At 38.6% G+C, this 19,431-nt stretch overlaps 1 protein-coding gene across 1 annotated transcript; it reads left to right on the forward strand.

Annotated features, from left to right (window-relative positions):
• Positions 1-8,868: 8,868 nt before the first annotated feature.
• LOC127448230 (protocadherin-8-like) lies at positions 8,869-17,326 on the forward strand. The gene is made up of 3 exons (XM_051710609.1): positions 8,869-11,342; positions 13,304-13,499; positions 16,706-17,326. Exons 1-3 carry the CDS (start codon positions 8,931-8,933, stop codon positions 17,044-17,046), a joined length of 2,949 nt encoding a protein of 982 aa, XP_051566569.1. The 5' UTR covers positions 8,869-8,930; the 3' UTR covers positions 17,047-17,326.
• Positions 17,327-19,431: the final 2,105 nt, after the last annotated feature.

Below are 19,431 nucleotides of genomic sequence, written 5' to 3' on the forward strand. Positions count from 1 at the left end.
GAGTGTTCAATGTGTTTCATGTGAGAGGAAACAGTGTCTGCTTTAATTAACAGTTCATTTATGGTGATTTTTTAAGGTCTTGATAATTCCTTAAAATCCCTATTGAGGCCAATATGCACTGTGTGCATTTTAGAATTCTGTTTAATATGCTTTGGCTTTATGAGCAAGGCGTAATTAAGCTGTGTTGAATCCGTAGTGACAGATCAAACCCCCTTTACCAGAACACCTTGAGCTCTTTGACTGTAGGGTTGAAGATCAGAGGAATTATATTGAAATATTCAATACCTTTATTATGTCCAAACATCATCAAACTGGTTCCTCTCAGGATTTAACCTGTGCAGGGGCTTTGAAACTTCCACACAGATATTTTCGTTCCTACACACCCAACAGAGGATTGAGTCCCTTTGATGTTTCCTTTAATAACCAGACACTTCCATCGCAGCTTATGAAGAGGAAGAGTTTGACTCTTCACCTGAGACTGAAGCCCACCTGGGATTGGGGGAAGCTGAGAGGGAATGTTTTTGATAGACGTCTCCAATCGACACAGGAGATGTACTGCCGAGAATCAAGAATTCCTGAAGTTGGTCTGAAAAGTCCTCTGCTGAGTGTGAAATCCTTGAACGGGCTCTGAACACAACATCAAACATATAATCTAGTTAATATACAACATATTTCAGAGCAAATATTTATTTAGTATGATACAACACATAGTTCTGATTGAATTCTGATTGGACTGTACTATTACTTGTATTATATCCACATTATTTGGCAGAATAAATGTTGATTTCGATTATTATCAATAAATGTAACTATTAATTGAACGTTGTGTCTTTTATCATGGTGTTGTTATTGCAATTTTGAAAAAGCTTTAAGAAATATTCTGGGTTCAATACAAGTTGAGCTCAATCGACAGCATTTGTAGCATAGTGTTAATTCAGTTTAAATTTATTTCAACTCATCCCTTCTTTACAGTGAGACACTTACAATGGAAGTGAATGGGTCCAAAGTTTGGAGGGTTTAAAGGCAGAAATGTGAAGCTTATAATTTTATAAAAGCATTTACATTAATGGGTTAGTTCACCCCAAAATTCTTTCATCATTTACTCACTCTCATGCCATCCCAGATGTGTGACTTTCTTTCTTCTGCTGAACACAAATGAAAATTTTTAGAAGGATATTTCAGCTCTGTAGGTCCATACAGTGCAAGTGAATGGTGACCAAAACTTTAAAGCTCCGAAGAGCACATAAAGGCAGCATAAAAGTAATCCATACGACTCCAGTGGTTTAATCCATGTCTTCAGAAGTGATAGGTTTTGGGTGAGAAACAGATCAGTATTTAATCCTTTTTTACTATAAATTCTCCTCCCTGCTCAGTCAATCTCCACTTTAACTTTCACTTTTGACATTCTTCTTCTTGTGTTTTTGGTGATTCACATTCTTCATGCATATCGCCCCCTACTGGGCAGGGAGAAGAATTTCTAGCAAAAAAGGACTTAAATATTGACCTGTTTTTCACCCACACCTATCATATCACTTCAAAAGACATGGATTAAACCACTGGAGTCGTATGGATAACTTTTACGCTGCCTTTATGTGCTTTGTGAGCTTCAAAGTTCTGGTCAACCTTTAACTTCCATTGTATGGACCTAAAGAGCTGAGATATTCTTCTAAAAATCTTCATTTGTGTTCTGCAGAAGAAAGAAAGTCATACACATCTGGGATGGCATGAGGGTGAGTAACTGAGGGAATTTTCATTTCTGGGTGAACTACCCCTTTAAATCTTCTGTGAAAACTCACAATGGATTATTTAAGATGTAAAGTTGTTTAAATCTTATTTTTTTCTGGATCGTTACATCGTCTTGGCAATGAAGTTGTACTATTAGCTATAACTTTACACAGAAAAGGTTAGTGAGCAATTTTAATACACACAAATCATATTAACACTCATGTGGGGATTGTGGACAACCTAGTCTCATAGCATGAACGTTACTATAACTACATTTTTACAAACTGTGTTTTACGTGCCGCGTTCTACGTTTCATCGCAGTTTCTGGGTGAAATGAGCACTGGAGGCACTACAACAACTGTGCATTTTATCCACCTTCACACAATTACAATTACAACGGTTGATTATGACTTTATTAACACTTATTTTTCCCTCTGTTACTCATACACTGCTATGTTATGATATCGAAACACTTTTACTATAATATTTCACTTTAAAATGATACATTTTAACGCTTGTATTGCATTTACACACTTATTCCAATATGGTTAACTTGCACAGTATCTAACCAGGAAGAGTGTTGGAGTTTGGACTCTGAAGACCGCGGTTCAAGACCTGTCAAGAATGCAAACTGACACGTGAGACAAGAGTGTCATAGAAGCGACAAAAAATGACGTGGTTGCTTCATAAAATGTGCTTTTCATTTTGCGTTTGCTTTAAGGACACAATCGGTTAGGTTTAGGTGTTGGTTAAGGGTAAGGATGTCTGTTTTGTCACCTCTCATTTCATTTTTGATCACTATCGGTTATGTTTAGGTTAAATCCTCCATTTCATATTCAAATTAGAAACCTCATCTGATTACGACACCATTTCACTCGTTTTTGGCGCCCCCTTCTGGACATTTCACTGGAAAACTGCAGCCAAATGTGTAATAAGGCACGTAATTTTTGTTTTTGTTTTGCAAAAATACAGCCACAATCACATAGTGTTCAAGAGTTCAGGCTGCATAATGTTTATGTCTTATTGCTTTTGAAACCTCATTCACTTCCACTGTAAGTGCCTCACTGTAAACCAGACAAGTCGATTTTTTGCACTGTTCAGTCATTATTGACCGAAATCAATTCTGCTTCTTCAATAAAACTGGTTTCCTTTATCTGATGGGTACGAGACTTGGTGACTTTAAATCCATTTGATATCTGAACACACACAAATAAACTGGAGTTGATTAGTCTAAGTGGTAGAAAAAAAAAGTTACACTTGTACTGTTCCGGTCAAAAGTGACCGCCATAGGAAATTAATGGGAAACAATAAAAATCACAGTTTTTTTTTTTTTTTTTTTCATTATTTATTATATAAAATCTAAAAAACAGCCACAATGCAGAAAAAACACACACAGACATGAAGGGGTGAGACTACCAAACATCAAGAGTGCAAAACACAAACACACACACAAAACTGAACTGGTTAGACTATAAATATATATATATATATATATATATATATATATATATATATATATATATATATATATATACAGGTGCATCTCAATAAATTAGAATGTCGTGGAAAAGTTCATTTATTTCAGTAATTCAACTCAAATTGTGAAACTCGTGTATTAAATAAATTCAATGCACACAGACTGAAGTAGTTTAAGTCTTTGGTTCTTTTAATTGTGATGATTTTGGCTCACATTTAACAAAAACCCACCAATTCACTATCTCAAAAAATTAGAATATGGTGACATGCCAATCAGCTAATCAACTCAAAACACCTGCAAAGGTTTCCTGAGCCTTCAAAATGGTCTCTCAGTTTGGTTCACTAGGCTACACAATCATGGGGAAGACTGCTGATCTGACAGTTGTCCAGAAGACAATCACTGACACCCTTCACAAGGAGGGTAAGCCACAAACATTCATTGCCAAAGAAGCTGGCTGTTCACAGAGTGCTGTATCCAAGCATGTTAACAGAAAGTTGAGTGGAAGGAAAAAGTGTGGAAGAAGAAGATGCACAACCAACCAAGAGAACTGCAGCCTTATGATTGTCAAGCAAAATCGATTCAAGAATTTGGGTGAACTTCACAAGGAATGGACTGAGGCTGGGGTCAAGGCATCAAGAGCCACCACACACAGACATGTCAAGGAATTTGGCTACAGTTGTCGTATTCCTCTTGTTAAGCCACTCCTGAACCACAGACAACGTCAGAGGTGTCTTACCTGGGCTAAGGAGAAGAAGAACTGGACTGTTGCCCAGTGTTCCAAAGTCCTCTTTTCAGATGAGAGCAAGTTTTGTATTTCATTTGGAAACCAAGGTCCTTGAGTCTGGAGGAAGGGTGGAGAAGCTCATAGCCCAAGTTGCTTGAAGTCCAGTGTTAAGTTTCCACAGTCTGTGATGATTTGAGGTGCAATGTCATCTGCTGGTGTTAGTCCATTGTGTTTTTTGAAAACCAAAGTCACTGCACCTGTTTACCAAGAAATTTTGGAGCACTTCATGCTTCCTTCTGCTGACCAGCTTTTTAAAGATGCTGATTTCATTTTCCAGCAGGATTTGGCACCTGCCCACACTGCCAAAAGCACCAAAAGTTGGTTAAATGACCATGGTGTTGGTGTGCTTGACTGGCCAGCAAACTCACCAGACCTGAACCCCATAGAGAATCTATGGGGTATTGTCAAGAGGAAAATGAGAAACAAGAGACCAAAAAATGCAGATGAGCTGAAGGCCACTGTCAAAGAAACTTGGGCTTCCATACCACCTCAGCAGTGCCACAAACTGATCACCTCCATGCCACGCCGAACTGAGGCAGTAATTAAAGCAAAAGGAGCCCCTACCAAGTATTGAGTACATATACAGTAAATTAACATACTTTCCAGAAGGCCAACAATTCACTAAAAATGTTTTTTTTATTGGTCTTATGATGTATTCTAATTTTTTGAGATAGTGAATTGGTGGGTTTTTGTTAAATGTGAGCCAAAATCATCACAATTAAAAGAACCAAAGACTTAAACTACTTCAGTCTGTGTGCATTGAATTTATTTAATACACGAGTTTCACAATTTGAGTTGAATTACTGAAATAAATGAACTTTTCCACGACATTCTAATTTATTGAGATGCACCTGTATATATATATATATATATATTTTTTTTTTTTTGTCAAAAAATAAAAAAATAAATCAGCCACAATGCAGAACACACATACACCAAAATGAATTGGTGAGACCATAACACATCTACAATGCTGAACACACACACACACATTCGTCTTGTGACAACCAGGGATAAATTAGGTTATTACTTGTTATTCTACTCATTTCAGGTATGCAAAAACTGACAAAAATAACCTCAAACAAATCAAACAAAATGCTAAACTTTGACAAAAGTAGTCTTTGATAATGTTTAAATATATATCTAACTTGTGACAAAATCTAGAAATCATCAGCTCTTCAACCAGTGATGAATAAGTAGCTCTCTGCAGCCACCTAGTGTTTATACTTGTAATTGCATATGGTTTTTATTTGTATTTTTTTTAGACTTTAAGCTTTCAAACGGTATATAATTTAAGAGGATTTGTTCAGTATTTGACAAAATATGCATAAGAGAATTAAAAAAAAGTCCATTTCCAAGCTCAAGGTGAAATAGATAAATAAATTAGTAAATAAAATAAAAAGGTCTATATATATATATATAACATTGAGTGGCACACGCACGTCACACATTTCTTAGGTATTGTTCAGGAGAGCTTTCATCATAGATGTCATTTTCTGTGTTCAGAATGGCACTAATGAAGAACAAGGACAGAACGTGACAGAACTCAAAGGTCACTGAGCAATGCTGAAATGTGAACTGACAGCAGTCATCATTATTCTGAATGATACAATAGACTCAAAACTGCACTTTGCCAAAAGACTTAAGTATTGAAATAGGCAACATGAGGTTGTACGTGCTGTCTTGCATAGTTGTGGTATCTGAACTGTGTTGAACTATAGGCCTTATAGCATATAAACAACAAAATATGGGGTTGTATGATGTCAGAAGTGGCAGGTTTTAACTGCCTTGTCACCTGTAACTAATATCACAAATAGGCTATTCTATGGGGAAAATGTAAGATAACAGTATCAGGGAAAAGTTGCTTGTTGATTTACTATTTATTTTTTAAGGCAAATGGTTGCACGAAATCGTTTACTGATTAAAGTGATTACATTCAATCACATCTAATCATGTTTGTTGTATTTAAACGAAACATGTACGTAAGGCTAAATATAAATTTTCCCATGCACACTACATGTACTTAAAAGCATTTTATAATAGAATGCAGATATGGACAAAAAATGATACAAAATTTCTTTCAGATACTGATAGAACTGATAAACGCTAATGTATCCTGCACATACTGTATATACAGTGCACGAAACAACGAATTGGTGTGAAGAATGTTGGCCTAGTTAAAAGGAACGTTAAAAAATAAAATACCACAATTTAACACAAAACAGCATTGGTAACACGAATGCCCTAATTAAATATTCAAGTCTATGGTCATTCCTTCAAACACAATGTTTAGATGCACAGATACACAGAGCTTAAACAGAGAATACATAACAACCACTTATTATTACTTATAATAACAAAAATAGTTCAACTGAATGAAAAGAGCAAAATTTGATAATGAAAAATGCACTTAGGCCTGAATTTACTTCCGTTTTAAGTAGGCTACATAACTCACATTAAGGTACATTAAACAAAGTTTGCAAAGAAAAGCAAAAGCAAAGGGCATTCACAGATAATGTGGCAATATTCTGCCTCCATCTTTCTTTCTTGTTTCTCAGTGTACTCGTCAGAGCCGGAGTTAAAGATTGGCACCCACAGTTCTCCTGGGATTCTTCCCAAATGTTGCAAATCTTAATACGGTTCATAAAAGGCTCTGTGTCCCTGAGAGACAGACGTTCTGTCCATAAAATGATCTTCTTCAAGAACACTAATCAGGCGACTGGGGGCATTGGTGCCTTATAATTCGATTCCGATTGCAAACCTTTATGAGGCCCATTCTGAGCTTTATGTGTCGACTTCCTTGCCAGTTCTTGAAGCGTGTCAAAGACGGGTATGATTAGCAAACTTGAAAATGCAAAAAGATATCGCCTGAAACCAAATGCATTTAGAAACCTATTAAAAATGAAATTATGTCTGTGAGCGAACTATAAATCCCTATCTCCCCTCAAACAGTTGCACAGCATTTTTTCCCACTCACAAAAACCTCTTTTCAGCTCAACGGATTCATTCGAAGGCGCAAAAGATTGCGCTGAACTTTCAAAGAAATGTAGTGCTTTCTGTGAAATATAATTGGGAATGTTTGGAATACATTTTAACTGCTGGTTGATGTATGATCAACTCTAAATTCATGAAATATTTAGAAGCTCTTCACAGACCTGACTGTAAACTCTTACAGTTTAACAATTGGGTAAATCGAGACCAGCATCTAGGTAAATCCCAGCTTCAGTCTAGAGCCTTTTACCCAGTAGGCAAAATTTGGATTTAGATTAAAGATGAATACATTATGGCTAACTTACAGTTGTGCTTTGAGGAGAGATCCATGATTAGGCTTTCATAGATAGATAGACAGATAGACAGACAGACAGACATTTTAACATATTCAACTGTATTAACACATTATTTCCATCAGTTGTACTCTCAAATTCTGCATCTATATAAATAAGTGAAGTTGCTGAAAATCTCTTACTATTCTGTTATGTGGAAGTGTCACAAAGGAGGACTAAATAAATAACCATATATATATATATACACTGATCAGCCACAACATGATCAACAGTTACAGAAATACTCAAACCAGCCCATCTGGCACCATCAGTCATCCATGCGATTATCTAATCAACCCATCGTGTTGCAGCGGTGCGGTGCATAAAATCATGCAGATACGGGTCAGGAGCTCCAGTTAATGTTCACATCAACCATCAGAATGGTGAAAAAATGTGATCTCAGTGATTTGGACATTGGCATGATTGTTGGTGCCAGATGGGCTGGTTTGAGTATTTCTGGGATTTTCACACAACAGTCTCTAGAATTTACTCCGAATGGTGCCAGAAACAAAAAACATCCAGTGAGCGGCAGTTCTGTGGACGGAAACACCTTGTTGATGAGAGAGGTCAACAGAGAATGGCCAGACTGGTTTGAACTGACAAAGTCTACGGTAACTCAGATAACCACTCTGTACAATTGTGCTGAGAAGAATATCATGTCAGAATGCTATACTGAGATGCGAGTTGGCACTGTTTCAGAGGCACGAGGGGGACCTACACAATATTAGGCAGGTGCTTTTAATGCTGTGGCTGATCGGTGTATATATACAGTATATATATATACATATATATAAAGCTAAAACTATCCCTCTTCTAAACTTTAAAGCTTGGAAATGTCTTCTTTACCTTCTATAAGACAACAGCAGCATTTTCAAGAATCCCCAAAATATATTCCCCATTTAGGGGAATTTTTGAGACACTAAATAACTGGTGACAAAATTGCATAAACTTGTTTACATTCTTGGATGTTCCGGGAACCGGGTTCAACACAAGTTAAGCTTAATTGACAGCATTTGTGGCATGATGTTGATAACCACAAAAAAAAAGCAAAAATGGAGGTTCCAGTGAGACACTTACAATGGAAGTCAATGGGGTCAATTTTTGGAGGGTTTAAAGGCAGAAATGTGAAGCTTATAATTTTATAAAAGCACTTACATTAATTATTCTGTTAAAGTTGTTTAAATCAATATTTTAGGGTTTTAGTCGTCATGGCGACGAAGTTGTAAAAATGGCTATAACATTATACAGAAAAAGTTAGTGATATTATCTCAGTAAAATCATGTAAACACACATATTGTTTGTCTTGTGGCTATACTTTTGAAACAGTGAGTATTTTAACGCTGAGTACAGCACACAAAGTCAGATTTCTATTCAATTCGTTGTACATGAGATCAGAGCAATGCGTCTGGTCTGCACACGAGCGAATTGGAAATGTCATTATTGGTGTCTGTCACGGGAGGGGGTGTAGAGAAGACGCTGTGCACGTAGAACAAGTGACTCGCGCTTCAGTTCTGAGAACCTGATGAGCAGCAAGACTCGAAACGACTCTCCAACAACAACATACGCGCACGGTGCGCACGGGTCGTTTTGAAACGGTAAACGCAAAACATTAGTGCCGAAAATGGAGGCAGGACTTTTATTCGTGCGGATACTTGGAATTACACTCATTTGCATTTCGCTTGTGTCAGAGGCTGTGTCCGAGGAACAAACGGTGAGGTATAAAATATACGAGGAGGTACGCCCGCCGACGGTTATTGGAACTCTAGCCAGCAATGTCACCTGGACGTCCGACAAAACGCCGAGAACGTTCCCGGGCATCAGGTTTAAGATGATGAGTCCATCCACCGGCTCCTTTATCCGATTTAGAGAAAGTGACGGTAGGCTTACTGTCGAAGAACGCATCGACCGCGAGCGAATTTGCAAGCGCAACCCGCGGTGCCTAATCACTTTTGATGTCGCGTTCGTGTCCGCCGAGCAATTCGAGCTTTTCCACGTCGAAGTGGAAGTGCTGGACGTGAACGACCACTCTCCGGAGTTTCCGCGCGCCGAGTGCACCATCGAGATCTCCGAGAGCGCGGCGCTGGGGACGCGCTTCGCTCTGGACGCCGCTGAGGACGCGGACGTGGGTTTAAATTCTATCCAAACGTACCACATCACTGAAAACACTCACTTTGGCATTGATGTCGTAACACGAGTGGATGGGGTTAAATATGCGGAGCTGGTGCTCATTAAAGAGCTGGACCGAGAAACGCGCGCGTTTTACGCACTAAAGCTCGTGGCGACCGACGGAGGACATCCTCCGAAAAGCGGGGCCACTAATGTCACCGTGAAAGTAAAGGACGCCAATGACAACCGTCCTGTTTTTGAGCAAACCCACTACTCTGTCGAATTACCAGAGGACACCCCTGTTGAATCCTTGGTGTTGCATTTAAACGCCATTGACCCAGATGAGGGACTCAGTGGACAGGTTGTGTACGAATTGGGCAAACAGGTTACCACAAAAATGCGACAGCTATTCAGACTGGATTACAACACAGGACGTTTGATTTTACAGAGCCATGTTGATTATGAGGACGAGACTACATATGAAATCGATGCGCAGGCGACAGATTTAGGGCAAAATCCGGTCCCCTCAGTGTGCAAAATCATCATAAACATTATAGACGTGAATGACAACCCCCCTGAAATAATCGTCACACCTATAACACCGGTAACAGATGGCGTTGTGCACGTCAGTGAAGCTACAAGTCCAGACATCCTGGTCGCGTTAATCAGCATCAAGGACAAGGACACTGGTGCGAACGGGCAGGTGAGCTGCACTCTGAACGGTGGACACGGCAACTTTAGACTCAAAAGGGTGTATGAAGGCAGTTACACAATAGTCACAATGGCACCCCTCGACAGAGAAAAGATCCCGGAGTATAATCTGACTGTGGTGGCTGAGGATTTCGGTGCGCCACCGTTACGCACACTAACCCATTTTATTATACGGCTCACAGACGTCAATGACAATGCCCCGGTGTTCAGCGCAAAGATATATGAGGGTTTCATAGAGGAAAACCAATTGCCGGGAACCTACATTACAACAGTGTTAGCCAGCGATCAGGATTCCGGGCTGAATGGAGAGATAACATATGAGCTTTTCGACACGGACACAAACAGCGTCTCCAAATTTGCCATTATGAATCAAGCGGGTAACGTTTACGCGCTCCAAAGTTTCAATTACGAGGTCACGAAAAGGCTCAGTTTGCGCGTCCAGGCCACTGATAGAGGATGGCCACAGCTTCATAACAATGCCGTTCTCATAATCAATATAGTTGATCAGAATGACAACGCCCCCCGTATAACTCAGCCACCCTTGAGCAATGGTTCTGCCGACATCCAGCTGCCCAGAGACGCGCCACCCGGTTACATCGTCACCCGAATCACGGCACAAGATTCGGACGAGGGTTTGAACGCTGAACTCACGTACAAGCTTTACGACGGAGCTGATCTCGGCTTTGCGATCGATCCGAATACGGGAGAAATATATATCAACAACAAAATTGCTTACGATGCGTATGATATATGGAAAGTATTAGTGACGGTCAATGACAACGGGCACCCGTCACTCACTTCAACAGCCACGATTCACTTCACATTAACCGAGTCTGCGCCTTCAAACGGCAATTTCTACGATGACAGAGAGGAGGACGAACCTAAGCGATGGACTCTGATTTTAATCTCGGCTCTGACTAGTTCTTCTGTGCTTTTCTTGGCTATTTTATCCTACATATTATGCAAAAGTCGCAGAAAGAGACGCGCCGAGGAGCTCCGTGACGCAGCGGATATTCCTTACGCTAAAGAAAACAACAGTGTCTCAATAATCTCCAGCCAGACTGCCAATGTGTTCGATGCACACACCTTGCACTCCACAACTGTCATTAACACTCCGGAGAAACTACACAACAGTGTGCAGGCGACTGCTGAAGTTTTCACTGAAACCCAACAGACCTTCAAGAACAAGTACAGGAATGTGGCGGGGGAAATAGATGTAAGTGTCGACAGCATTTCTTCCCGTGTGTGTGTGTGTGTGTGTGTGTGTGTGTGTGTGTGTGTGTGTGTGTGTGAGTGTAACCTCTGAATGGGTTATAGTTGTCATATCATGAGAAATCAAATAAAAGAGTTAACTGCATTATAAAACTCAAAACGTCCTCCAGTCCAAATAGCACCTTTATTGATATCAAACTGCAAAAATGACTCATTTTAAATTTCCTCAATATCAGACAGATCATGAAAATATGAACACATATCTAAGTTTACACATCAGTGACGTCGATTAGCAATTTGGCACACAGAGTTGTGGTGAGGTAATAAGAAGGAAGGAAGACAAATACTATAATTCCTATACACCAGAAGAATCAACCATAACAGTAACATGTGGTGGCGTGCATGAAATCTTGTGCATTTAGTGTTTGTGGAGCACCTACAACTCTGCAGATCCTTCTGAAGAATCCCGATGTTAGAAACAAGCAGCTTATGTTTATTTTTTATATAGAACCCTGATCATTTCAGTCTGATCTAAAAAGTTGGAGTGGCACATTTCACCGCAGATTGTTTTATGAATCTGTTAAAAAAATATAATGCAGCTTTACAAAGAGAAAAATATTGGACTCGACAACAAACATGCAGTTCGTTTCTTAGAGAGCATGGTGATGTATCTCTGTCAGCTTTTCTTAAAGGCACAGAAGAAAAGGGTTTAATTGTAAGTATTAGAGAGAGATTATGTAAAACTCAATTATGATGTTTACTAAAAATTAAGGCAACCTCAGAGGGAAAATGGAACAATAAAAAATGCATATGGCGACCCCTCTAACTTTAAACGACATCTTAAATACAATGCTCATGGCGTAAGATGCGAAAAAACAGCGTGACACAATGCAATGGCCAAAGACGTTCGTATGACAAGCACATAAACCTTCAATTAAGAAAATACTGCAATAAAAAGCAAGAGTGTTTGAACAGCCCTTGCGAGTAGTAGCTGTTGATGGCGTTTAAAGGGATAGTTCACCCAAAAATGAAAATCCTCTCATCATTTACTCACCCTCATGATATCCCAGGTGTGTTTGACTTTCTTTCTTCAGCAGAACACATTTGAAGAAAAATCGAAAAATATCTCAGCTCAGTAGGTCCTTAAAATGCAAGTGAATGGAGATCAGACTTTTGAAGGTCCAAAAATCACAGACAGTGAGCATAAACGTCATCTTAATGTCTTCTAAAGCGATATGATCGCTTTTGGTGCGAAAACGATGAATATTTAAGTATTTTAATTTTTTTTACTATAAAGCTTCGCTTCCGGTCAGCAGCAGTATACGCGTGTGACATAATCATGTTGGCATGTTCGCGTGACAACTGACATACGTATGACACATCCGGAAGAGCAGCGCTGTTTACAAGTGAGGAGGAGGAACGCTGTACAGTAGCTTAGTTGGTTTTGGTTTAGATCTGTTATTATCTGTTTCTTTACTCACAATGGTGCATTTGTGTGCTCATCCTGGATGTCTCAACCGAGAGAAGAACGTGAGATTACATCCGTAATGTGCCGATGCGAATACATCACATCAGAGACCGCGTGAACTCAGCACTCTCGTGAATGCATATAGTGCTGCTGACCGGAAGCGATGAATTATAGTTAAAAAGTACTTAAATATTGATCTTTTTCACACCAAAAATGATCATATCACATTAGAAGACAAGAATTTAACCGCTGGAGTCGTATGGATGACGTTTATGCTGACTGTCTGTGATTTTTGGAGCTTCAAAAGCCGGAATACCATCTACTTGCATGTTAAGGATTATTGCACCTGTGCATGACTTTTTACCTGTGATGATCACAGACTTCTATTGAGCATTGCCGTTATGTTTTGGCACTCTTAATGTGTCCTAACACCTTTTAATCAAACATAATTTCCCTGACTTTAAAACTATTGCGAGTAATGTTTTCTGTTTTCACAGGGATATTCCACACTGCCTGGTTATGGCAAAGAGAACGCTCGACCAGTCACAATATGGAAAGGCAACTCCATTATGACCATAGCAGTCAGAGACCCACTGATAAGTGGCAAGGACAGTGGGAAAGGTGACAGTGATGTCAATGACAGTGATTCTGATATCAGTGAAGGCATCAAAAAAGACTACACGTCATATAAAGGTTAGAATAATCTCTTCTGATTCACCCGCTCATGAATATGGCAAAAAAATATACTGTAACATAAAAACACAATGCCATTTACTAAATGAGGTGTCCAGAATAGCGCAAAGAAAATTATGTCATCATGTACTCACCCTCATGTTGTTCCAAACCTGTTTGACTTTCTTTCTTTGTGCAACATTAAAGGAAATGTTAGGCAGAATGTTAGCCTCAGATACCACTCACATTATGAAAAATAAAACCTAACATAACCATTAGAGAATGTACTGTGTACACTGTATCATTAGAAAATAATGTTACACTGCTGCAAATAGCAAGGCTTCGGTCATTCAGACATTTGTCAGGACAGTTATATTTTACTACCCCATCCTCATGTTGATGAGGTGTCACAAACATTCGTCAAGCAAACTTTGAGTTTGCTTGTAGTTAAACTATAGAGGTGCTCACATTAATGAGCTGTTGATTGGGTTGGTTAACTTCAAGGTCAGTGTTGATACGTTTCTAGTCAAATCTTGTTAAACGTTAATAAATTAAAGCTGTCTTTGGAAAACAAGGGACCTGTGCAATCACATTCGCTCTAACAGACCTCAGTAGCATTCACATCATGTCACACACATATGAGCACATTAAAGACATTAAGGTAATTCAAAAGTGCATTCTGGTGAAAATAAATAGGAGTGATTCAGGACTCTTTCAGGATACAAGATCTCTAGGCTTTGTTCACACTGCATATAAAGTCACTTTTCAGATCTGATCTTGGGGACTGACTGTCCACACTGTCATATGTTTGTTCAGATAGTGTAGTTAATATGCGTTATATCTACATTGCCACAGTAGTAGAGAACGTCAAAGCAATTACTGTATAACAGCTGTATTATTGTCATGACTTTCGGTTCCGTTAATGGTTCTTGGACTTGCCATTTTCCACAGATGAGGATGTAAAACGGTACTAAAATATTCTGACAGTGTTTTCTGCCCCGTATGAGTTGGTTCTTTTTAGTCAATCAACAACAAACAGTGCGACCTGTGTAGTCCGATTCCTAAATGATTGACTCTTACAAGTCCGTTCTTTTGAATCTACAAAGCGCGACCAGTGTAGTCCGATTTTCAAACAAATTACTATTATGAGCTGATTCTTTTGATTCTACAGCACAAAACACACAGTGCATTCAGTAAATTGCGATTCATGAATGAATTACTCTTTTGAGCTGGTTATTTTGAATCTACAACTCGAAACAAGCAGCACGACCAGTGTAATCTGACTCCCAAATGAATGACTCTTTTGAACCAGCTCTTTTGAATATACAGCACAAAACATACAGAGTAACCAGTTTAGTCCAATTCCAGAACGAATGACTCTAAAGAGCCGATTCTTTTGAATCTACAACTCGAAAAATGCAACACGACCAGTGTAGTTAGATTCTCGAACAAATGACTCTTTTGAGCCGGTTCTTTTGAATCTACAGCTCAAAACAAGAAACATGACCAGTGTTATCCGACATAGGAACGAATGACTCTTTTGAACCAATTCTTTTGAATCTACAGCTCAAAACATGCAACATGACCAGTGTTATCCGACTCCTGAATGAATAACTCTTTTGAGCCAGTTCTTTTCAATCTACAGCTCGAAACATGAAACACGACCAGTGTTATCCGAATCCCGAACGAATGACTCTTTTGAACCGATTCTTTTGAATCTACAGCTCGAAACATGCAACATGACCAGTGTTATCCGACTCCCGAACGAATGACTCTTTTGAGCTGGTTCTTTTGAATCTACAGCTTGAAACATGAAACACGACCAGTGTTATCCGACTCCTGAACGAATGACTCTTTTGAGCTGGTTCTTTTGAATCTACAGCTGGAAACATGAAACAAGACCAGTGTTATCCAACTCCCAAATGAATGATTCTTTTGAGATGGTTCTTTTGATTCTACAGCTCAAAACATGCAACATGACCAGTGTTATCCGACTCCTGAACGAATGACTCTTTTTAGCCAGTTCTTTGAATCTACAGCTCGAAACATGCAACATGACCAGTGTTATCCGACTCCCGAACGAATGAATCTTTTGAGCCGGTTCTTTTGAATCTACAGCTCGAAACATGCAACATGATCAGTGTCATCCGACTCCCGAATGAATAAATCTTTTGAGCTGGTTCTTTTGAATCTACAGCTCGAAATATGAAACATGACCAGTGTTATCCGACTCCCGAACGAATGACTCTTTTGAGACGGTTCTTTTGAATCTACAGCTTGAAACATGAAACACAACCAGTGTTATCCAACTCCCAAATGAATGACTCTTTTGAGCCGGTCTTTTGAATCTACAGCTCAAAACATGCAACACGACCAGTGTTATCCGACTCCTGAACTAATGAATCTTTTGAGACAGTCCTTTTGAATCTACTGCTTGAAACATGTAACACGACCAGTGTTAACTGACTCCTGAACGAATGACTCTTTTGAGACGGTTCTTTTGAATCTACAGCTTGAAACATGAAACACAACCAGTGTTATCCAACTCCCAAACGAATGACTCTTTTGAGCCGGTTCTTTTGAATCTACAGCTCGAAACATGCAACACGACCAGTGTTAACTGACTCCTGAACGAATGACTCTTTTGAGACGGTTCTTTTGAATCTACAGCTTGAAACATGAAACATAACCAGTGTTATCTGACTCCCGAACTATTTGCTCTTTTGAACCAGTTGTTTTCAATATACAGCACAAAACATACAGCATAACCAGTTTAGTCCTATTCTAAAGAACCTATTCTTTTGAATCTACAGCATGAACCATTCAGCACAACCAGTGTAGTTAGATTCTCGAACAAATGACTCTTTTGAGTTGGTTCTTTTGAATCTACAGCTCGAAACATGTAACACAATCAGTGTTATCCGGCTCCCGAACGAATGACTCTTTTGAACCAGTTCTTTTTAATGAATCAAAAACACACATCAGTCGGATCAGTTACTGAATTGATTTTACTAATGAGCAAGTAATGACTTCCGTAATGTCCAAAGAACTGTTACTGTGTTATGTGATGTTGAGATATCTGTCTGTCTGTATTACAAATCATAATATCTGTTTTGCTCGTTTTTTCATGCCTTTGTATTTCTTGTTTCCATCTGATCAGCCTAATACATGTCTGTATACTTGACAAACATGCACAGAGAGCCTTATAGCTATGTGTTTTTTCGCAGGTCTGTGGGGCTGTACCAGCGAGTGCAGAATCCTCGGCCACTCAGACAGATGCTGGAGCCCATCTGTAAGCAGAACCAGTGGGAGCATTAATACCAGACATCTATCGACTTTCTCAAGGACACGGCCGTCCTCACAGGGCACGCTTCAGAGGAGCAGCTATGAGACTCACACGGCCTTGCAAAGCCTCACAGAAGATCAGCAGACTCAATACGATTACATTCACATCTGCTCGCCACAATCGCAGCGGAGACAAGACTCTGAAGATATCGATATCCAAGTGTTCACACATTCCACACAACCAATCACAACAAACAGTCCTGGGCGATTTACAGACGCCTGATACCTCAATGTGATATATGGTACATAATGATGTTGCTGTACATACTTTTATCTTCAACTGTATTGTATCGAGGGTTTAAATGTTTTTGTATATGCAAAATATATTTTTAACAGTATTATGTTTTTTTCTTAGCATGTTTTTGATGATTATAATGTGAGTATGTTTGTAATTCACTTTATCACACTGTAACTACAGTAAATGTATAGCGCACATTATACGGCACTTTTATATCTGATAGCCACATTTACTTAGACTGAACAAGCTGTTCCTTTTTAAGACATAAAACCATGGGAAATAAAACAAGTTATAGTATTACCTACTGTGTTTTGAATCTTTGATATGCACTTGTCATCGTTTTGGACACACTAAACAAAATGTACGTTTCTCCTGATCTCAAAAAAATCGTATGTTTATAAATGCTTGAAATTAGTTTTATAGACAAATATCAATTGTGCCTATGTATTAGAGGTTGACCGATATATCGGTTTTACCGATTAATCGTGCCTACATTTGCTTTTTGGAACTATTGGTTATAAGCAAAAATCTATGCCGATAGTTGCAGATAGTCGCAAGCGCTATTTTGATAAGATAATCAAGTGTTTTAAAATGAAGCGAGGGCATGCAAAGACAAATGTGACTATATGGAAACATGTGAGTCAGCACATACATCGTGTCTCCAGCTTCAGATCTTGTGAATAATAATAACCCTTATTGCTCATTAAAACTCATATGGTGAAATATACAGTATATACTGTACAAACTCTTAATCTGGGGAATAGATAAGCTATAAAAAGCTTAATTTGGTAAATACTGTATTTAAATACAGAGCATTGTAACATAATTTCAAAATAAAAGACCCTTGTGAGTTTTGGGCTTGTTTACAGTTAAAAGTCCCACATTATGCATCAAATCTTCTTTTCTTTTCTTTTATTTATTATAATTTTTATTTTTTTTGGTTATTATTGGGATTTTGTTCATTTTGGACTCTTGTCACTCAACTAAACACTCAATTAAAATAATGAAGTGATCAAAAAATATAACCACCTCCCTAAATCCAAACATTTACCGTCTCCAACGGCTCCATTTGCCATCACGCAAGCATCCGTCAACGACAACAGGTGGAAAAATACTAATAGCCTACAGATTAAGTTCTAAAGACAATTATAAATGTAAAGACAATAATAATAAAAATAAATAAGCCTAATAAATTCCCAAAATAATGCTGCCAAATCTGTCGTCTTTGTTTCTTTAATACAAAGATGTTTATAACTGAACCTGCAGAGTTGCGTTCACAATGCATGTTAACCTCGAAATAATCCATAGAAATAAAGCGAACTAAACTCACAGCACCTCCTGAGATGATCTGAGATCATTTGCAGCATTCTCACAGATGACATTATTCTTGCAAACAGTTTTCAGACGAATGAAACAGAGAAAAAAAGAGTGAAAACTCTTTACATGCGCTTGTTCCTCGAGACAGGCTCGTGCTGCACGCCTCTGAACAAACAGCGAATCAGACACGAGCATTGATGGCTTTTCTTTGTCTGTTCTTAAACCTATAATAAAATGTTTCTTCAAGCGCGTGTCTTTGTGACTAACAGCATTTCTTGTCATGTGTCACTCCGAGACGTCTTACAGGTCACCCGCCTGTTGTGGGTAGATGAGCAAAATTACCCACGAATGAAATTCCTGCATTTGGACGAGGAGCTCGAGAACTGGATTCAGCAGGTGGCGGGTGCTAGTTTCACACCCTGGGCTACAGTTTAATATCTCACTATATAAACTATATTTTTTTATAACTATACTGTTTAATATCTAACTTACCAGATCCATCAGGGCTGGCCCAGACTCTGTTAGTGCCCTAGGCCAGATTTCAGATTGGCGCCCCAACCCCCTGCCCCCGTTTTTCACTTGAACTCCAATTTACTGCATAAGCCCAATTTTATGTAATATGAACTAAACATTATTTATAATGAATAACAAATAAAAATCTTTACCAATAACAAATAACCTGTTCCAAATTACCTTCTGATTGTTTAAAAAACAGGGTTAGGTATAATTTAATGACATAATTAAACAAAATTTGATTGTTTGAATTTAATAATTAAATTATTAATTAAAATATATATATAAAAAAAAAAAAAAAAAAGTTAAAATGACAATGTGTGGCAAGCACGAGTATGATAAAACAGGTGTTCTACTGAATAATTTGCAGAGTTGGAGAATGTACTTTTAAAAGTGTACTTATGTTATTGATTTTTGTAGCTGCAGAACAATCTGACGATCTTTTTCGCAGACACACACACACAAACTGTACAGTGAGCACAAGGAGCAGGCAGGTGTGCGAGATACTTTGAAAGAGTGCGCACTCTGTTGTGATATGGT

Source organism: Myxocyprinus asiaticus, chromosome 11 (genome assembly GCF_019703515.2).
Source record: "Myxocyprinus asiaticus isolate MX2 ecotype Aquarium Trade chromosome 11, UBuf_Myxa_2, whole genome shotgun sequence".
Taxonomy (NCBI): Eukaryota; Metazoa; Chordata; class Actinopteri; order Cypriniformes; family Catostomidae; genus Myxocyprinus; species Myxocyprinus asiaticus.